The sequence below is a fragment of the Elaeis guineensis genome, chromosome 2, assembly GCF_000442705.2.
Source record: "Elaeis guineensis isolate ETL-2024a chromosome 2, EG11, whole genome shotgun sequence".
NCBI lineage: Eukaryota > Viridiplantae > Streptophyta > Magnoliopsida > Arecales > Arecaceae > Elaeis > Elaeis guineensis.
Genome location: NC_025994.2, coordinates 121,480,144 through 121,501,051, shown reverse-complemented (window position 1 = coordinate 121,501,051; position 20,908 = coordinate 121,480,144). Strand labels below are relative to the sequence as shown.

Sequence of the window (20,908 nt, the reverse complement as noted above, 5' to 3'; positions counted from 1 at the left end):
TGCTGTTCCAGATCTTATGGGACGTGCCGGATCTGAGCCGCAAATAAAAAAATCCTAATGCGGCTCTTCTCTTATAGATCGCACCAGATACGATATGCTACTATAGCTGACGGATCGTATCTGATACGATCCGATATGAAATATGGTTCATCTCATGTCATGTTGAACCATGTCACGAACGATTTGATCCGTTGCCCATCTCTTCGTTCATCCCATCACAACTCATTTACGGTGCATGCCATCGGGAACTATTGCAAGTTTCTCCAAAAGGTGACTTGACGGACATCTTAACTGATACAATAAATCCGTCTCTCTTGAAACACGCATTGAATGCGCGAGATCACCGATCAACGTCACACTCCTTTCCGGCAGTTGGACTAGCAGGGACTCGTAGGGTACTTGAACCTGTTTTGGTTCTGAATTAAAGATTAGCCGAAACGATTAATTAGATGAACTATTGGCCGTACTGGAGGCTTAATATTGTTTCCCATATATATATATATATATATATATATAGAGAGAGAGAGAGAGAGACACACACAAACAAAAATACCGTATATAAGATCATTGAATTTTATACATACACAGACAGATGTATATACATATCTGTACATAATAAATATAGGATCATTGGACTTCATTTATAAAAAATCAAAGTCAAAATAGCAAAATTGCTTTCTGGTATTAGACTCAAATAGATAATTTTTTTCATCAAATCATATCCATCCACAATCAGATGGGTGATTATAAACCCATCTCTTGATGATTAAGATAATGACAATATTTATATGAAGTCATGAAAGAGAGAACTACCTTGCTTTTTTTTTTTTTTGTTAATTTAATAAAGTAAAAACAAAAGGAGATTGCTAAGACAAGAGAGGAGATCAGACTTTTTCAAAACGAAGTTATATATTTCAAAACGAAGATATATCAGATTGCTAAGTCATAGAGAAGAATAAGCTAGATTTGAGACATGACCATATAAACATGTAAAATTTCCACTTCTATTTTTTATGCATTTTATATTTTCTTTTTTTTATATGTATGCTTATTTATTATTTTCTTATCGAGAAGAAAAAAAAGGGGAAGATGGCTTTACCACTGCCTGGCAGCCAAGGTGTCAAACTTTTTTTTTTCTCTACTTTGCTTTTTGTATTTTTAAATTTATTATTGCAATTTCTATTGTTAAATGTTATACGATCCATTTTGTTTATTGAATTATATAGTCCCACCATTTGTTGATTTATTAGCACTACTTTGTAACTCAATGAACTATTATTTTGAAAATTGGTGATTTTTTAACACGCTTGTATTGGTCATTCTTTCTCTGTCATAGGACACCGTGGATAAATTTGGTATGTCGCTAAGATGCCTTAAGCATTCATCGTTATGTCTATCATATATATAGTGATATCCCTTCTATTGTTAAAGAACAAGGCCTATTCTTGGGAAGTATATATATGTATTTTAGTGTTTAGTTATGAAATAGGTACAGAGATAAGTGAAGTGAATAGTCACATCTCTGCACATTGAACTCTACAATAGTTTGGATTTTATCATAAAGACTATATTGGTTTTTCACTTTTTTGGTCATTTATGGAGTGGATAAGAACAGAATGATAATTGAAAGAAATAGGAACAATACACAGCATAAGATTGTTCCACCATTTTGGTTGAATAGACTTATATCATTAAGAGGATCTCTCTGCACAGCATAAGTCCCCCCTTCTTTGGTATTTGGCAAAAAATTCAGAGGATACCCTCCATGTAGGAGATCCTCTCCGACTTGTTCTACAGTCAAATGGAACCTTTAAGCATGCCATTGGATTTGTCATGTCATTTTGATGCCTTAAGCAAACACTACTATGTCTATAATGTATGTGCCAAACTTGGCAAGGTGTGTAAGACGTTGCAGAATTGTAGCCATTTGTGATAATGGGCTCTACATAGTTTTCTCATCTCAAATCATGAAACATGAAGGCCCATTTGTATTCAGATTAACTTACCGTTGCATCCTTCACCGACATATTTGTTTATTTTGTTTTATTTTCAAAAGTTGGAGAATAATAAACTAGACTGGATAACATCTCTTTTGAAGCTCCATTTTTTACAAATAAATTGTATGTACAATCTCGAAAGCTTTTGAACAGTGCCTCGAGTGAAGATAAAGGCGAGGAGTAGCAGAAGTCTTGTGGTATCAAACAACGCTTTCAAGGTGCATTATCACCAAAATTCAGGTTTGTTGCTATGAACTACACAGCAAACTATTACCAATCCTTCGGAAAAAAATTACCATATTCCAAGGCTCGGCTGGTACCTTTGACTGCAGTTTTTTTTTTGGTAAAAACTGCAGCTCTGTTATAACAGATCCCCAGAATTTCTATTTAACAATTATATATTATTCTGTTGTGACAGACCTTATTTATAACCTTCATTGACCGTTATGATGGTCATAATTGAAACCATTTTCATTCGTTTACCAATCTTTTTTTGTAAAATAACTTTTATTTCTCTAAAAGAATCTTGCTAAAAATATGAAATTTTAAAATAAATTACTTTCTTTTGAAACATGATATATATAATGAATAATGATAGTTAATTTATTTTTTTAAAAATATAAAAATATCTTCTCAATTTTAATCCTATTTCACTCATATCTCCTCTATTTTAAAAAATATCCAACTAATCTTTCAAATTTTCAACATGAGTTACAAAAGATCTTTCAATGACTCTTGAAGAGGGTGACTGTGGGCTCGATGGAAGCAATGCACACATCGGGGAGAGCGGTGTTGAAGACCTCATGAATAAAATTGGAGGAGAAGGACAAGAGAGAGAAAGAAGGAGAGAAGGGATCGCTAGCAAAGAAGGGATAAAGATAGAGGGAGCCACTATAGAGGGGGAAAAGAATTATAGAGGATATCGAAGGAGGTGAGGTGATGGCAAAGACAATTATCATGAAAATGGTAGGTCGAATCAGCGGCTCTTGGAGTGCAGAAGCAAGCATCTCAAAAATATGCTGGTAGTGGGTAATAACCTTAAGGAGGACGAAGGAAAAGAGGCAATTGGGGGAGAGGAGGTTGGTTTTGAAGGTGGAGGACAAGAGAGGAGCCAAAGGCGGGCAGATTTAAAGGTGATGGAGCCATAGAGGTTAGGAACAAAAGAGAGGCCGTAGAAGGATTGGAGAGTGGAGAGAAAGCAATGGAAGGAGCGGATTTGGATGAAAGCTAGATTGAGACGGATGGCGAGAAGGTGCAAGATGGTGTGAGTGGCACAGAAGACTAGACAAGGGGGGAGAAAAAGGGAGCAAATAGACAAGGGGGGAGAAAAAGGGAGCAAATGAGGGCCAAGAAGGAGAGGTCACGGTAGAGGGAAGAGAAGACTAGGACAAAGTCAATATATAGGGAGGGGGAGGGGCTAAGGCTCATCAAGGAGCTTTGTAAAAAGAGAATTGAGAGGTCATAGAGAGAGACCTATTGGGCATCAAGAGCTATAGGGTTCATAGATTAGATGCAGTCCAAGTTTAGAAGAGAGAAGAAGGTGATGGTGTGGAGGAAGAGTGAGATCAATAGGGACAAGAAGGGGGAGAAGAAGGAGGACCTTATATTGTCCCTATTCGAAAAAATATTCGTTGCAATGGTGATACCATATTAAATTTATAACAAATCAATAAAAGTCTTTATATTTCATCAATTGTTGTGTATTGCATTGATTCACAAGGATCATACCCCACACTACTCATGTATTTCACCCATTTTCAACTTTTCATTGGTTTATTACAATGATGGCGTGGTATCACAGTTGCAACAAATATTTTTTCTTCCCTATTTTTGTCAAAGTAGAAGTGACAGTGAAAAATAGAAAAAGAGATATGGGAGAGGACAGAGATATGGCGAAAAATTGAAGTAAGATAGCTGTTGGTGCAAAAATCCGCTTGCGCCGGAGAAGCTGGAGTCGGAGAAGTCGCGGTCGCCACCGGGACCTGCAAGGGAAGTCTAAACCGGAGGTGGGGTTGCTCCAGCAAGATCCTCCGACGCTCAAGTCAGTTCTCTGCCTCAACAAGAATGGAGCGCTCGAACGAAAAATTTAGCAGAGTTTTGAGATAAGAAAATGAGCTTAGAGAATAACGTATCTGGGTCCCCCTTTTTATAGGCGGAGGAGATAACGGATTGATGGCGACGTTTGTAACCGTCTGGTAGTGGGCTGCCCATAGTCAGAGAAAATTTATTGTGAAGGGTAGGGGAGTGGAATCGTGGCTATCGCCGTAGCTCGCCACGTGGAATCAGTTGCGAGGAGTGGAGCAACGTCCGTTGTCGTGACTTGCCAGCGGATGGGAGAATCGCCCGGTATCCGTCATAGGAGGTGGAGCAGGATCATGGCCGTTATTGTGGCCTGCCAGGGGGTAGTGGAGCTGTGCGGAATCCGCCACAGGAAGTGGAGCAGAGCTGCGACGGTTACTGCGGCCTGTCAGGGAGTGATGGAGCTGCGCGGAATCCGCCACAGGAAGTGGAGCGGGATCGTGGCCGTTAATACAGCCTGTCAGGGAGTAACGGGGTCGCGTAGGGTCCGCCGCAGGGAGTGGAGCAATGTTGCCCGTTACCGTGGTCTGCTCGGGAGTGCAGATCCGTTGGCTGAAGTACGGCAGCGGTCGGGGCTGATGACGAAGCCCGACTCTCGTAGGAGTCCGGACGGAGTCTTCCGGCAGCTGATGTTGAGGACGGAGCCCGGCTCTCGTAGGAGTCCGGGCGGAGTCTACTTGCTGTTGAAGTTATCGGCGGAGTCTGGCTCCCGTGGGAGTCCGGGTGCAGTTTGTCTGCAGCCGTTGGAGTCGAGGATGAAGCCCGGCTCCCGTAAGAGTCCGGACGGAGTCTTCCTGCAATTAAAGTCAGAGGTGAAGTTCGGCTCCCGCAGGAGTCCGGACGGGGCTTACCAGCAGTCGTTGTTGAGGACGGAACCCGGCTCCCGTAGGAGTCCGGGCGGAGTCTACTTGCTGTTGAAGTTATCGACGGAGTCCGGCTCCCGTGAGAGTCCGGGCGCAGTCTGTCTGCAGCCGTTGGAGTCGAGGATGAAGCCCGGCTCCCGTAAGAGTCCGGGCGGAGTCTTCCTGCAATTAAAGTCAGAGGTGAAGTTCGGCTCCCGTAGGAGTCCGGACAGGGCTTACCGGCAGCTGATGTTGAGGACGGAGCCCGGCTCCCGTAGGAGTCCGGGCGGAGTCTACTTGCTGTTGAAGTTATCGGCAGAGTCCGGCTCCCGTTGGAGTCCGGGCGCAGTCTGTCTGCAGCCGTTGGAGTCGAGGATGAAGCCCGGCTCCCGTAAGAGTCCGGGCGGAGTCTTCCTGCAATTAAAGTTAGAGGCGAAGTTCGGCTCCCGTAGGAGTCCGGACGGGGCTTACCAGCAGTCGTTGTTGAGGACGGAGCCCGGCTCCCGTAGGAGTCCGGCGGAGTTGTCCTGTAGTCGATGTCGATGACGGAGCCCGGCTCCCATAGGAGTCCGGGCGGAGTTGTCCTGTAGTCGATGTCGGTGACGGAGCCCGGCTCCCGTAGGAGTCCGGGCGGAGTTGTCCTGTAGTCGATGTCGGTGACGGAGCCCGACCCCCGTAGGAGTCCGGGCGGAGTTGTCCTGTAGTCGATGTCGGTGACGGAGCCCGGCTCCCGTAGGAGTCCGGGCGGAGTTGTCCTGTAGTCGATGTCGATGACGGAGCCCGGCTCCCGTAGGAGTCCGGGCGGAGTTGTCCTGTAGTCGATGTCGGTGACGGAGCCCGGCCCCTGTAGGAGTCCGGGCGGAGTTGTCCTGTAGTCGATGTCGGTGACGGAGCCCGGCTCCCGTAGGAGTCCGGGCGGAGTTGTCCTGTAGTCGATGTCGGTGACAGAGCCTGGCTCCCGTAGGAGTCCGGGCAAAGTTGTCCTGTAGTCGATGTCGGTGACGGAGCCCGGCTCCCGTAGGAGTCCGGGCGGAGTTGTCCTGTAGTCGATGTCGATGACGGAGCCCGGCCCCCGTAGGAGTCCGGGCGGAGTTGTCCTGTAGCCGATTCTGCTGAGGACTTCGGCTGTGGGTATTTTATACCCAACACCAGTCCCCCTACTTTCGAGTTTGAATTTCGAACGAAGGAAGTACAGAGAGATGGGTACAGTCGAAGCCATCCCCTCAAATCCCGTGCACTGCCGCCCCCAGATATTTTGGGCATTAATTGCGCGCGTGTCGGAGTCTTTTCGAATTGGGGCGGTACGAAGGGACGCTTCAAAATTCTCACAGGTACACTGGCCTTGGTACGGCGCAATTATAATCCTGCCAACCGTCAGCCACTTTTAACCGCCTGTCGGGGGGAGTGGGACACGTGTCGGATGCGGACTGGCCTGGAAAGATTCGCGATCATTATGGCGCCGGATCCCAGGGTCTATTTAAACCCGTCCCTCCACCTTTAGGCATCCTACTCCGTTCCTGAGTTCTTACCAGCGTCTGCCTTCTCTTCGAGAGCCTTGTTTCAGTAGGCATCTTCTCGAGCCGTAGGCGTCTCCTGTTTTCGTCCCTCAGGTCCCTCAGAGTGATATAGGTTAGTTCCAGCACCGCCAACCTTCTTCTCACCACCTAGGGACTTCTTTTCAGTTATTATTTTTTTGCATCCTTTCGAGTTAGCTTCCTGTGGCCTCTCGTTCCCCCTTCTGTCCGTCTTCTTAGGGTCCTTTAGAGCCCCCCTTCAAAACTACTCGAAATATCCTCTGGCTCTTCTGCTCCCTGCAGTTCTGGGAGTTCTTCTGCCTCAAACCCCCAGGTCCCCGTCTCTGTGGACGAACCTGCGTCTGGGGCTGGGCTCCGCCCGATTTTCATGCCGGGCGCCATTCCATATTCCTTGACCTCGGAGGAACTCCTTCTGATAAGGGTTCAGTATGGAGTTCCTCCGGAGTACGACTTGGAGCTGCTAGGCCCTTCTGACCGGGCCAGCACTCCCCCTCCCGGTCGCTTTTGTTTGTACCAGGAAGCATTCCGTACTGGACTCCGGCTTCCGCTTCCTTCCTTTGTCGTTGCCCTCTTCCGATTCTTGGACATCTCCCTCGCTTCCGTGGCCCCGAATTCTTTTAGGTTTTTGATAGGATTTCTCTCCCTCTGCCACGTAGTCGAGGTCCAGCCATCTCTCTCCTTGTTTAGGCACTTTTACACCTTCAAGCGCCATCCTTCGGCGAAGGACTGGTGGTACTTCTCCCCCCAGTTCGGCAAGAAGGGGTTGCTGAAAGGCGCCCCTTCTTCGATCCATAATTGGAAGGGGAAATACCTCTTCGTCCACTGTCCGACCCTGAGGCTGGGCCTGCCCCCTTGGGGCTCTCTGAGGGATTCTGTCCGCCGGGCTCCCAGCCTGGGGGAGGATGACCTCCAGGCCGCCCAAAAGCTTCTAGCTTATTCCGCTCCTTCCTTTCCCAATCTTCTGAGGGAGCAGTTTCTTTTCAACATCGGCTTGAGCCCCCAGGATCCAGCGAGTATTCATCTTTTACCTTATCTTTTTTCTTCATGCTTTTCTTCTCTTCTTATCTTTTCCCCTTCTTCCCTCTCCCCCTGTTTCCTTCTCTCCCCTTTTTTTTTTTTTTTTTGACTGATTGGTTTGCTTCTTCTTTCCTTTTCTCTCTCTCTTTTTCTTCTTTTATTTTATTTTTTTTTTTAAGAATGGACGCCGAAGCAGTGCGGATGCTCGTCAGGGGCATGAGGGCCCACAAGAGAAAGGGTGCCGCGACCTCCGGATCGGCGAAGAGGGCCAGGGCGGAGGAGACGAGCTTAGCTGCACCCGTCCAGGTGGCCTCGGCCATCGACATTCCCTCGGATGTCGAGCCAACGGCCCCCCGGGCCCCCTCGAGGAGTCCGCCGACGGGGGCCCCCGCTCTGGGGGTTCGCCCTACGGAGGTGCCCGCCGCAGGGAAAAGAAAGAAATCGGTGGCCCGCAGGGGGAGTAGCCATCGAAATGCTGCGGACGAGTCCCTCTGCTCCGAGGAGGGATCGGAGAATCCCTTCAATGATAGGGACTTGATCAGGCGGCTGATCGACGGCTGCATTCTGTCTGACGTCGTGGAGAGGATCGACCGCGCCGATCCAGAGCAGCGGGCTTGGGACTCTTTGGGGTCCTTCCTTGAGGTAAGCGGATCTTTATTTACACGGTTACTCGGCCTTTGTTCTAATTCCCTAGCCGCCTTTGCAGATTGGGCACCAGCTCTTCACCTATATCGAGGCGGTGAGCCGCATGAGGAGGGACATCCTCCAGGCGGAGAAACGCTGCCAGGCCGAGGTTGTTCGCCTCCAAGCGAAGACGGCTGAAGTAGCCGCCCTCCAGGAGGTCCTGGAAAGGGAGAAGCAAGCCCGAGAGGAGGAGAGGCAGATCTTGGAGGAATCGGCGAGGAAGGCGGAGGCCGAGGTCACCCACTTGGTCGAGCAAACTTCGGTCCTGGTCTCGGAGGCCAGAGCCCTTGCGGTGGAGGAATTCAAGGCCTCCGCGGAGATGAGGGACCTGAATGTCCAGTTCGGCCAGGAAGCGTTCATTAAGGGGTTCGAGCTCTGCCAAGAGAAGGTGGCCAGAAAATTTCCAGACCTCGACCTCAGCTTCCTAGGCGAGGAGTCTGAGGATGAGGCCGGCCCCTCGTCAGCCGCCACCGCTGTCGCAGCCCCCGCGTCGAGTTCTCCACCCCCCGCCCCTGAGGTCTGAGACCTCCGATCTTGTACCTTTGTTTCGTCGCAATTTTTCTTTTCCGTTTGTCTTTAAAAACCATTCAATCAATAAAGTTGAATTTCTTGTTGCGGACGGCTTCTCCTTCCCCCTCCCTCCTTCTCTCTGCTTTTCTTCTTACAATGAGTCGTGCTCTGACGCTTTTGCCTTCCGATGGCAGTGCCCTGCAGAAGCGCTCCCCCTGCCCCTGGGGGTCCCGCTGAAATCGACGATCCAACGGCTGAAGAAGGAAGTCCTTCACCTGACAAAGAAGTTGAAGAAGATGGAAGGCGAGCTCCGCAAATCGAGGGAAGGTCACTCTGAAGCCACCGCTGAGGCCACCCACTTTCGGAGTCTCCATGTGAAGGGGATCATGGAGTATAGCCGGAGGAAGGCAAACTTCGCAAAGGAACTCGAGGAATGTAAGAAGAGCGCCAGCGACCGAATTTGGGCCCAGGCCGCCAGGATCAGCGCCCTCAAGGTGGAACTGTCAGCTGCGAAGGGGAAGATCGGCCAGCTGGAAGGAAATTCATCCCGGTTTTTGGCCCGGGTCGATGATGAACAGAGGTGGTCGCAGAAGGTCTCCGACCTTCAGCAGCAGCTTCAGGACGCCGAGGTGAGCCACGACGTGCAGCGGGCTAGCTGGCGCAGGCAGGTGGAAGAGTATAAAGGGAGATTCAGGACGGCGGCCGACGAAGTCGTCCGTCTCCAGAGGCAGCTGGCTAACAGGGCACAGCTTATTTCTGCCCAAGATTCTGAAGAGCTCCAAGCCCTAAGAGGCACCGTTGAGGGGATTTCCATCTCCCACGAGGAAAAGACAGCCGAGCTGCAACAAGTGAAGATCCAACTGGCACTCGAGCGGCGGGCCGTCGCGGACGTGGAGGCGGAATCTGAGGTCTTGAGGAAGAGGCGTCGAGAGGCGGAGGCTGAGAGCCAGCAACTTCGTCGGATGCTCCAGGACGCGCTGCGAAAGAGGGAAGAGCTAGAAGAAGAAATTAAGAATCTGAGACAGTCCTGGTTAAGAGACAGAGTAGATAATTCTAGGTCGGAGGGAGCAGGGCCTCCTTAGAGCTCTTTTTGTCTTTCTGTCTTTTCATGTATTTACTTCCTTTTTGTCGTTTTGCCTTTCTTTCCTTGGCCTTCCGAGCTTTGTAGTGTGTATATCGAAAATGGAATAAAAAGGGTATTTTGTGTTACTTCGTCCGTGCGTTGCACTAAATTGCTGTCCGCAGAACCTTTCTTGTCGTTTGACTTGTCTGATGTAGACGTCGTCAGGGGGCACCCGATCGTCGATGCGTTAGCTCGCCTTTCTCGTCATGCGTAGTCGCAAGCCTGAGCTTGGCCGTCCGGGCCCCACATTATTTCGGAGATGTCGTTGTCTTCCTAACCGGTGCCGAAAGTCTTCCTTGGCGTCGTGGACGGAACCCGGCTCCCGTAGGAGTCCGGGTGAAGTCTTCCCTGGCATCGTGGCCGGAACCCGGCTCTCGTAGGAGTCCAGGTGAAGTCTTCCTTGTGGGCGGAACCCGGCTCCCGTAGGAGTCCGGATGAAGTCTTCCTTTGCATCGTGGACGGAACCCGGCTCCCGTAGGAGTCCGGGTGAAGTCTTCCTTGTGGGCGGAACCCGGCTCCCGTAGGAGTCCGGGTGAAGTCTTCCTTTGCATCGTGGACGGAATCCGACTCCCGTAGGAGTCCGGGTGAAGTCTTCCTTGTGGGCGAAACCCGGCTCCCGTAGGAGTCCGGGTGAAGTCTTCCTTTGCGCCATGGACGGAACCCGGCTCCCGTAGGAGTCCGGGTGAAGTCTTCCTTGTGGGCGGAACCCGGCTCCCGTAGGAGTCCGGGTGAAGTCTTCCTTTGCGTCGTGGACGAAACCCGACTCCCGTAGGAGTCCGGGTGAAGTCTTCCTTGTGGACGGAACCCGGCTCCCATAGGAGTCCGGGTGAAGTCTTCCTTGTGGGCGGAACCTGGCTCCCGTAGGAGTCCGGGTGAAGTCTTCCTTTGCGTCGTGGACGGAACCCGGCCCCCGTAGGAGTCCGGGTGAAGTCTTCCTTGTGGGCGGAACCCGGCTCCCGTAGGAGTCCGGGTGAAGTCTTCCTTTGCATCGTGGATGGAACCCGGCTCCCGTAGGAGTCCGGGCCTTCCATTTTGCTCGAGCCGGTGTGAGGTTCTCCTCCCGTTACCAGCTTGGCTGTGGGGGCGCGTTAGGGCGCTGTAAGGCCTCTCCCCCATCTGGTCTAAAAGAACCGGGCCTTCGACTTTGCTCATGTCAGGACGAGGTTCTCCTCCTGTTCCTGACATGGCTGTGGGGGCACATTAGGGCGTTGTAAGGCCTCTCCCCCCATCCGGTCTAAAAGAACCGGGCCTTTGACTTTGCTCATGTCAGGACGAAGTTCTCCTCCTGTTCCTGACATGGCTGTGGGGGCACATTAGGGCGTTGTAAGGCCTCTCCCCCCATCCGGTCTAAAAGAACCGGGACTTTGACTTTGCTCATGTCAGGACGAGGTTCTCCTCCTGTTCCTGACATGGCTGTGGGGGCACATTAGGGCATTGTAAGGCCTCTCCCCCCATCCGGTCTAAAAGAACCGGGCCTTTGACTTTGCTCATGTCAGGACGAGGTTCTCCTCCTGTTCCTGACATGGCTTTGTTTTTGGAGGGGTCATATCCAGTCATAATAAATCCACGCCAGGTGGGAAGAGTACGTTAAGTAGAAAAGAATTTAGATTCAAGGTGAAATCGTAAGTGATACATTTACAGATTTCCCGCTCCTCTTTGAGGCCCTCCGGTGATGGAGTCGATGGTCCCGATGGGAGGTCGGTCCCCGGGTTGCTCCTCCCTTCTTGGCGGTTCAGGCTGCGGAAGGGCTCTTGGGCGGTCTCCTCTACCCTCAGGCCTGCGGCGGATGAACCTGTCGAGTCGACCTCACCGAATGAGCTCCTCGATCTCGTCCTGGAGCTGGATGCATTCCTCTGTGTCGTGGCCGTGGTCGCGGTGGTAGAGGCAGAACTTGTTGGGGTTGCGCTTCTCGGGGTGTGTGCGCATCCTCTCCAGCCTAGGGAGCTGCTCCCTGACCTCCATCAATATCTGGGCCTTCGAGGCGTTGAGGGGGGCGTAGTTGCGGAATCTCCCTGGTGGGGAACCCCGCCGAATCCCGCGATCCGGGCTTCTCTGCCAGCGCGCCCGAGGTGGAGTACGGGCGCGCTTATGCCCGGGAGGAGATCGAGAGCGCAGCCGGGCTTCCTTTGGCTTTTTTTCAATTGCGGGCTTACTCGAGTCTCCCGCTTGCCGCTCCCTCGCCGTCTCTTCATCCTTCATTTTGAAGGCTTCTTCCGCTCGGGCGTATCCTTCAGTCCGAGCCAGCAAATCAGCAAAATCCCTGGGATACTTCTTCTCCAGGGAGAACAAAAGGTCATTCTTCTGAAGACCGCCTTTCAGGGCGGCCATGGCGACTGATTGGTCCAAGTTCCAGACCTCCAGCACCGCGATGTTGAAGCGGTTGATGTAGGCCCGTATGGACTCCCCTTCCCTCTGCTTGATGTTGATGAGGGACTCCGAACCCTTCCGGGGGCGTCGGCTGCTGACAAAATGGGCCACAAATTGGTGGCTCATTTGATCGAAGGAAAAGATGGTACCCGGTTTCAAAGCCGAGTACCAGTTCCTCGCCGCTCCCTTCAAGGTAGACGGGAAAGCCCGGCACAAGATGGCATCAGGAGCACCGTGAAGCAGCATCATCGTCCGGAAGGCCTCCAGATGATCAACCGGGTCCGAAGTCCCGTCGTAGCTTTCGAACTGGGGAAGCTTGAAGTTTAGCGGGATCGATTCCTGCATGATCATTTGGGAGAAGAGAGGGTCAGTACAAATATCCTCACCATAAGCGGGGGCGCATGGCGGAGTTCTTCATTCCGCCGGTTCATCTCCTGAAGCCTCTGGTCCAGGAAATCCTCTCGACTTCGAGTCTCGAGGGTCCTCTGGCAGAACGGGGGCAGGGATCTTCCAGGGGTGGAGTCATGGTCCGATTGAGGGCTCTCTACCCTCGGGTTTGTTTTCCCAGGAAGGACGGGGCGGCTGGCCCAGGTGGCCCGCCTCGCCGCCGGGTTCTGGCATTCCGGAGACGCCCTTTCCGGGTGCGCTGACGCCTGCGGCTGCTACTGCTGCATTGCTTGCACAACTTCGACGAGGCCTCTGACCTGCTGTGCCAGCAAGTCAAACTGCTCCGCGCCGACCGCCGCCGCTGGAGGAGGAGGAGGAAGAGGTTGAGAAATAGGAGGGGAGGCTGGAGCCTGAGATCTGGCCGCGGAGGCCGTGGACCGTCGCGTGGACGCCTTGCGTGGAGGCATCGAGTGTGGATCCAGCGGGGGAAAATAAGGAGTGGGTGTTGGAGGAGATGATCGGAGGCGGCTCCGTTGAACGCTCCTTTAAGAACAAGGGTACTGCGAAGACGCCGCCCTTCCTCTAGCGCCAATCCTGTTGGTGCAAAAATCCGCTTGCGCCGGAGAAGCTGGAGTCGGGGAAGTCACGGTCGCCGGCGGGACCTGCAAGGAAAGTCTAAACCGGAGGTGGGATTGCTCTGGCAAGACCCTCCGACGCTCAAGTCAGTTCTCTGCCTCAATAAGAATGGAGCACTCGAACGGAGAATTTAGCAGAGTTTTGAGATAAGAAAATGAGCTTAGAGAATAACGTATCTGGGTCCCCCTTTTTATAGGCGGAGGAGGTAACGGATTGATGGCGACGTTTGTAACCGTCTGGTAGTGGGCCGCCCATAGTCAGGGGGAATTTATTGTGAAGGGTAGTGGAGCAGAATCGTGGCTATCGCCGTAGCTCGCCACGTGGAATCAGTTGCGAGGAGTGGAGCAGCGTCCGTTGTCGTGACTTGCCAGCGGATGGGAGAATCGCCCGGTATCCGTCGCAGGAGGTGGAGCAGGATCGTGGCCGTTATTGTGGCCTGCCAGGGGGTAGTGGAGCTGTGCGGAATCCATCACAGGAAGTGGAGCAGAGCTGCGACGGTTACTGCGGCCTGTCAGGGAGTGATGGAGCTGCGCGGAATCCGCCACAGGAAGTGGAGCGAGATCGTGGCCGTTAATGCAGCCTATCAGGGAGTAACGGGATCGCGTAGGGTCCGCCGCAGGGAGTGGAGCAATGTTGCCCGTTACCGTGGTCTGCTCGGGAGTGCAGATCCGTCGGCTGAAGTTCGACAGCGGTCGGGGCTGATGACGAAGCCCGGCTCTCGTAGGAGTCCGGACGGAGTCTTCCGGCAGCTGATGTTGAGGACGGAGCCCGGCTCCCGTAGGAGTCCGGGTGGAGTCTACTTGCTGTTGAAGTTATCGGCGGAGTCCGGGCGCAGTCTGTCTGCAGCCGTTGGAGTCGAGGATGAAGCCCGGCTCCCGTAAGAGTCCGGGCAGAGTCTTCCTGCAATTAAAGTTAGAGGCGAAGTTCGGCTCCCGTAGGAGTCCGGACGGGGCTTACCAGCAGTCGTTGTTGAGGACGGAGCCCGGCTCCCGTAGGAGTCCGGGTGGAGTCTACTTGCTGTTGAAGTTATCGGCGGAGTCCGGCTCCCGTGGGAATCCGGGCGCAGTCTGTCTGCAGCCGTTGGAGTCGAGGATGAAGCCCGGCTCCCGTAAGAGTCTGGGCGGAGTCTTCCTGCAATTAAAGTCAGAGGCGAAGTTCGGCTCCTGTAGGAGTCCGGACAGGGCTTACCGGCAGCTGATGTTGAGGACGGAGCCCGGCTCCCGTAGGAGTCTGGGCGGAGTCTACTTACTGTTGAAGTTATTGGCGGAGTCCGGCTCCCGTGGGAGTCCGGGCGCAGTCTGTCTGCAGCCGTTGGAGTCGAGGATGAAGCCCGGCTCCCGTAAGAGTCCGGGCGGAGTCTTCCTGCAATTAAAGTTAGAGGCGAAGTTCGGCTCCCGTAGGAGTCCGGACGGGGCTTACCAGCAGTCGTTGTTGAGGACGGAGCCCGGCTCCCGTAGGAGTCCGACGGAGTTGTCCTATAGTCGATGTCGATGACGGAGCCTGGCTCCCGTAGGAGTCCGGGCGGAGTTGTCCTGTAGTCGATGTCGGTGACGGAGCCCGGCTCCCGTAGGAGTCCGGGTGGAGTTGTCCTGTAGTCGATGTCGGTGACGGAGCCCGGCCCCCGAAGGAGTCCGGGCGGAGTTGTCCTGTAGTCGATGTCGGTGACGGAGCCCGGCTCCCGTAGGAGTCCGGGCGGAGTTGTCCTGTAGTCGATGTCGGTGACGGAGCCCGGCCCCCGTAGGAGTCCGGGCGGAGTTGTCCTGTAGTCGATGTCGGTGACGGAGCCCGGCTCCCGTAGGAGTCCGGGCGGAGTTGTCCTGTAGTCGATGTCGATGACGGAGCCCGGCCCCCGTAGGAGTCCGGGCGAAGTTGTCCTGTAGCCGATTCTGCTGAGGACTTCGGCTGTGGGTATTTTATACCTAACAATAGCAAAGGAGGAGGTGGTGGTTACGATGATGGAGAAGAAAATGAAGATGGGAAATGATAGTTTGATCATTTTATAAAATAATGGTATGGTCATATGATATTATTTCGTTAGTGAAGATAGTTGGTAAATTATTTTTAAATATTTTAAAAATTTTAAAAAAAATTTGATATTTTTTTAATATAAAAAGAAGATGCATGTGAAATTAGACTGTAGTTCAGGTGTTTCTATATTTTTTTTGGTTAAAAATAACAGTACTTTCATTGTATGGCAATCATTTTTAGTAGTTACGGGTCAAATAATGATGATTATTTAACGGCTGATGTTAAAATTTAAAATATATAAGAAGACAAATTTTTCTCCGGCTGGCGTCGTCAGAATTCCGCTGGAGGCGGGTATGGATTCGTCCACGACATCCAACGTCCGAGCCGCGCATCTGCGTGTCGTTTATGGGTCGTCAGACTCCTCCCTTGTATTCCACCCCACGGTCCAAACCTGCTGATGGCCTCCCCCAACTTCGATCTCGTGATTCAACTCTTGCTCTTCCTCGCTTTCCACTTTCTTCAAAGCATCCAACCGGCCACCACCTCATGCTACACCTCCATCATTAGCTTCGGCGACTCCCTCGCCGACACCGGAAACTTTCTCTACTCCTCCAACAACAGCCCCGGAGCCATCGCCCGGCTTCCATACGGCGAGACTTATTTCCATCGCCCCACCGGCCGGTTCTCCGATGGGCGACTCATCATCGACTTCATTGGTGCGTATTTCACGTCTTCTTCTTTCTTTGATACGCCTATTTTGCTTACCACATATTTGTTATAATGAGCCTATTAAGTTGCTGGTAACGATGATGGATGGTGGTGGGTGCAGCACAAGACATCGGAATACCGCTCGTGCCACCGTATCTAGAAGGGCCTGGTGATCATGGATTCCGGCAAGGGGTTAACTTTGCGGTGGCAGGGGCGACGGCACTCGACAACGACTTCTTTAGGGAGAAGGGACTCGATATTAGTTGGACCGAGTACTCATTGGGCACTCAAATCGAGTGGTTCAAGCAACTGCTGCCTTCCCTCTGCTCCTCGGGTTCGGGTAAGCCGGAATTCTTCTCTCCATTTCGTCTTCTGTCCTCCTCTTCTCTCTCTCTCAGGACGAGTTAGATCGTTGACGAAGCTCTTGTTAGGAGCAGGTCATCGGACCCACCTACCCAGCCACAATTTCAATACTGTTTAAGTCTTTTTAAAATGACGTCGCATCATTTGATTGGAATCTGTTTTACATGTTGCTGTTCCCCACCAAACAAAGGGGAATAAACTTTTACCAAAAAAAAAAAAAAAAACAAAGGGGAATAAAGATTTGCACCAAAAGAAAAAATGGGGGAACAAATACTATTAAGTTGTCGTTTACACTGACAAAACCTAACACAATTTCCATGTTTTGTAATCTTTTATTCTATCAAATGAACTTTGTAGATTCGTATCCGTTCCCCTTTTCTCCAAAAAGGTAATATGGACCTTTTACCCTGCATGCCGTACATGCTACCTACCCCTTTGCTGGTTCAGATTGGCGAAAATAAAGATTGAGTAAATTACAAACATTTGCATTTGAATTTCATTTGACGTTAAAAGATGTTATGGATTAAAATATTAGATAGAAATAAATCTCAGAAGGATGAATATAGATTTTTCAAACTATATGTGTAAGTATAATTTACTTCTAATCTCAAGAAGATTTTAACAATTTACTCAAAAATTTATCTATTTATTTTTTAATTTGATTTTTGTGAAGGATATCCCTTTACTCATGTTATGTTCACAATGGTAGACTGCAAAGGCATTTTAAGCAGCTCGCTTTTCCTCATGGGGGAAATAGGAGGCAACGACTACAATCATCCATTCTTCCAAGGAAAAACCGTGGATGAGATACGGACCTTTGTTCCCAGCATCATCTCTGCCATTAGCTCAGCTATCAATGTGAGCTCATTTATCTCAGATTTTTATTTATTCCACTAATCAATTGTTCTAGGCAATTGTGCCACCTAAGCTTTGTTAATCTCTCAATTTTGTTAGGCTTTGATCCAACTTGGGGCAAAGACACTGGTTGTACCTGGTAATTTCCCAATCGGATGCGTCTCCTGGTATCTTCAAGCTTTCCAAAGCCGAAGGAAAGAAGACTACGACTCGCAAACGGGTTGTATCAAGTGGCTGAATGAGTTCGCCGAGTACCACAATCGACTACTCGTAGATGAGCTGGATCACCTTCAGCAACTTCACCCCCATGTCACCATCATCTATGCTGATTATTACAAAGCCTTGCTCAACATCTTCCGTTCTCCAACACAGTTTGGTGAGCTTTCTTTTCACCTATTAAATTTTCATAATCATACTCTTTTTCTTCTCAGTCGGTCATAAATATTTTTTTTCAATGATTTTAGATGTGACTAGGTTGATTTCTTTTTGATAGGAACGATTAGCTTAATTACCGAACCTAGTTCGAATAAAGCTTAGCTCTAAGAAAATTCTTTTCCTGTAAATATTCTTAATTAATTTAGTTAATAAAATTGGCGGAAGTGTCTCACTTCCTGGATTACCCTCAAAAAGAATGTTTAGCTCCAACGGCAACTTAACGGCACTTGGGCTGTCTTCAGATGGTTTGGAACGAGCTGAGCCTGCGCGTTCCCAAATGGACCGATGGTCCAACGACAAGTCACCATGGTATTTCAGTGTGAAAAAATTTTTTGTGCACCATGGGCAACATAGAAAATTTGACATTGAATTCATCATCTTATTTGATTGATCTATATAGCTATCATTTTTCAAAATATATTTAATTTTTTTAATTCTATTTTTCATTTAAAATTTTGAATAACGAAAATATTTTTTTATTTTGAAAAAAATTATGACATCTTATTACATATTATTACATCCTGCATTAAGTTATGACTATCTACGTATATGATGTCATAATATAGCTAAAAAAATGATGACATCCTGACATATTATGACATCTTGCGTCAAATCACGCAGGATGTTATAATATGATCCAGGATGTCATAAAATATGAAGGATATTTTTTTTCAATCACTTTCCAACATGCATTTAATGTCTACAATTCTATTTTTTTGTTTGAAATTTTGAATGGTGAAAATATTTTTATTTTTTTAAAAAAATTATGATTCATTATAATATCCTGCGTCAAATAATGATATCTATGATTTTCTGTAGACAGAATGTCATAATATGGATATAAGATATCATAATTTTTTTTTAAAAAATAGAGATATTTTTATTATTCAAATTTTGAAATGAAAAAATAAAACTGTAGATATTAAATACGTATTGAAAAATAATGACTATATGGATCAATGAATAAAATGATGTACTTTATATTGAATTTTTTATGTTATCCTACGGTGCATAAAAAATTTCTCTTTCAGCGTGTGAAAAAAATGTCACATCGTTTAAGTACAATTGAATGCTTCACGGCTCATATGGTACGCCGCCTTCAAGCCTTTATCGGTCCAATTCTGCTGGCTTTAATTAGTCATGACCTTGCTGGCTATTAACCACGGCCAGGTTACTCATCCAAACTTGTATCACATGATCATGATAGTTTTATCGGACTAAACAATCATAACAGAAATAAAGCAATGTTGTTTGCCATATGCTTCCCTTCAATGCATGTGAACATGAGACTGTGCCTAGGCTAGAAGCACTAATCATTAAAGATATATTTAGTTGAAGGGAGTTGGGCATTATAATTTGATTGAGAATGAGTGACCAACTATTTGATTAAGAAGAACCTTATCTCTATTCCGATTCCAAGAGGTATATATGGAAATATTCTAATCCCTTAGAATCTAATCCCTATTCTTATCTAGTATTCAAATCTGATTCGGATTGTGATTATGAATCAAAAATATCGAAGAACATGACCAATCATAATTCTGGTCGCAAACCAATGCACGCTAAATTTAGACACCTTGATTCCAATATGTCAGCAACTAGTCTCCCTTTTCAGCATATATGACCTACAATGCTGATCAATTTTTAGAGATTTGATGGCACATATAGTTAATAATTACCCTACCCACTTGGCTAGCCATGGCTTAGTGATAATTTATTTATGCTAAATTTGAAGATTAGTTTTCCCTTTTTTTCCATCTTGAAGGAGGTTTATTACACAAAACTGAATTTATAATCTAATCATAGGAGATAATAATATGCCGTCTAGCAAAATCATCATGTTAAATCTGAAGATAATTTCTGTTGGTATAGCCCCATTCAACCTAAAGAACCTAAACATCAATTAAAATCTAGCCGTTTTTTATTAAAATTCAGAACTAACTTTTATTATCTTTTCAATGGATGGTGGGTGTGGTTGTAGGATTTAAAAAGGCACCTCTGGCGGCATGCTGCGGAGGTGGCGGTCCCTATAATATCTCTGTACCCTGCGGAGGTCGAGCGGCCACGGTTTGCAATGATCCATCAACATATGTTTGCTGGGACGGAATGCACCTAACGGAGGCGGCTTACAGGACGATTGCGCAAGGCTTATTGGAAGGACCACACACCGCTCCGCCCATAACCCAAGCATGCCCGCACATAGAGCAGAGCGCCGCTCATAGCCTGCGTCCAATATAGCGAATACACCATCAATGTCTTCCGCTAATCCCGGACAAAAATTCCCTGCCGCTTGTGATATGAAACAGCTTCGGATATTATGTCGCCCCAATGCATGGCCATTACAAATTTCCTGCTCTAAATAGGAACAGGAAAAAAAAAAAAAGGCACAAACTTGTACCCGAGCGTAACCTTGCTTGGAATCAAAGAAATGAAACCCAAATTTACCTAAAAGAAAAAAAGAAATGAAGCCCAAAGCATTGGACTGCCAGACTTCGGTTTAACATTCGGTGCAATCGCAACTTGTAAGCTGTTTTGGACCCGTGCACTGGGCACCCCGCCGGTTATTAATTGCTTCTGTTAAAATCTAATTTACTGATACTTGCTATAACGAGCCCTTTTCCAGAATAATATAAAAAAAAAAATTTAAATACCAAAATATATCAAAATCAAACTAATTTACTAAACTAATGCAAAAGAAAAAAATACCATTTTGAATGGCATTTTTTCCCCTTCCACGTCACCCCCCTTTTTCACGATGGCATCGTCCCAAAAAAAAAAAAAAAAAAAACGCCATTTGGAATGGCGTCTTTAAAAATACCATTTTGAATGGCGTTTTTAAAAACGCCATCCAAAATGGCGTTTTCAAATTTTTCCACAAAAAAAAAAAAGAAAAAAAATCATGAAATAATGAAAAAATTGGTTTTTTAAAATTTGAAATTAATAAATAAATTAAAATTATAATTTTGATTGAAATTTAAAATATAAAGATTTGAATTTGTAATTCATTAAAAAAATTAATTTAGATTTTTTATTTAAAATATTTTTTAAAAGATGTCAAAAAAATCTTAAGAAATAAAAAAAAATTATCATAGAAAATAAAAAAAAAGAGAAAGAAATTTGAAAGAAATAAAAATTTAAAATTTAATTGAAAAACATCGTTCGAAATACTTGTCCTAAAATTTTTTTTTAAAAAAAATTAAATAATAAAAAAAAGAATTATAATTTAAAATTTAAAAGAAATAAAATTTTAGAGATTAATTGAAATAAAAATATTATTTCAAATTACTTTGTCAAATTAAAATTAATTTATTTTAAAAGGATTCAAAAAAAATTAAAAAATAGGCTAAAAAATTTTTATAAAAACATAAAGAATTGAAAAAAAATAGAAATTATAATTGTAAT

At 47.6% G+C, this 20,908-nt stretch overlaps 1 protein-coding gene across 2 annotated transcripts; it reads left to right on the top strand.

Annotated features, from left to right (window-relative positions):
- The first annotated feature begins 15,466 nt into the window (after nucleotides 1-15,466).
- Nucleotides 15,467-19,994, top strand: LOC105038503 (GDSL esterase/lipase At1g28650). Of its 2 annotated transcripts, none has more exons than XM_010914330.4 (5): nucleotides 15,467-15,861; nucleotides 15,975-16,193; nucleotides 16,890-17,074; nucleotides 17,171-17,447; nucleotides 19,488-19,994. In XM_010914330.4, exons 1-5 carry the CDS (start codon nucleotides 15,603-15,605, stop codon nucleotides 19,742-19,744), a joined length of 1,197 nt encoding a protein of 398 aa, XP_010912632.1. In that variant the 5' UTR covers nucleotides 15,467-15,602; the 3' UTR covers nucleotides 19,745-19,994. The 2 variants fall into 2 exon arrangements, with proteins under 2 accessions (XP_010912632.1, XP_010912640.1); XM_010914338.4 differs by having other exon boundaries at nucleotides 15,470-15,861; nucleotides 16,926-17,074.
- Nucleotides 19,995-20,908: the final 914 nt, after the last annotated feature.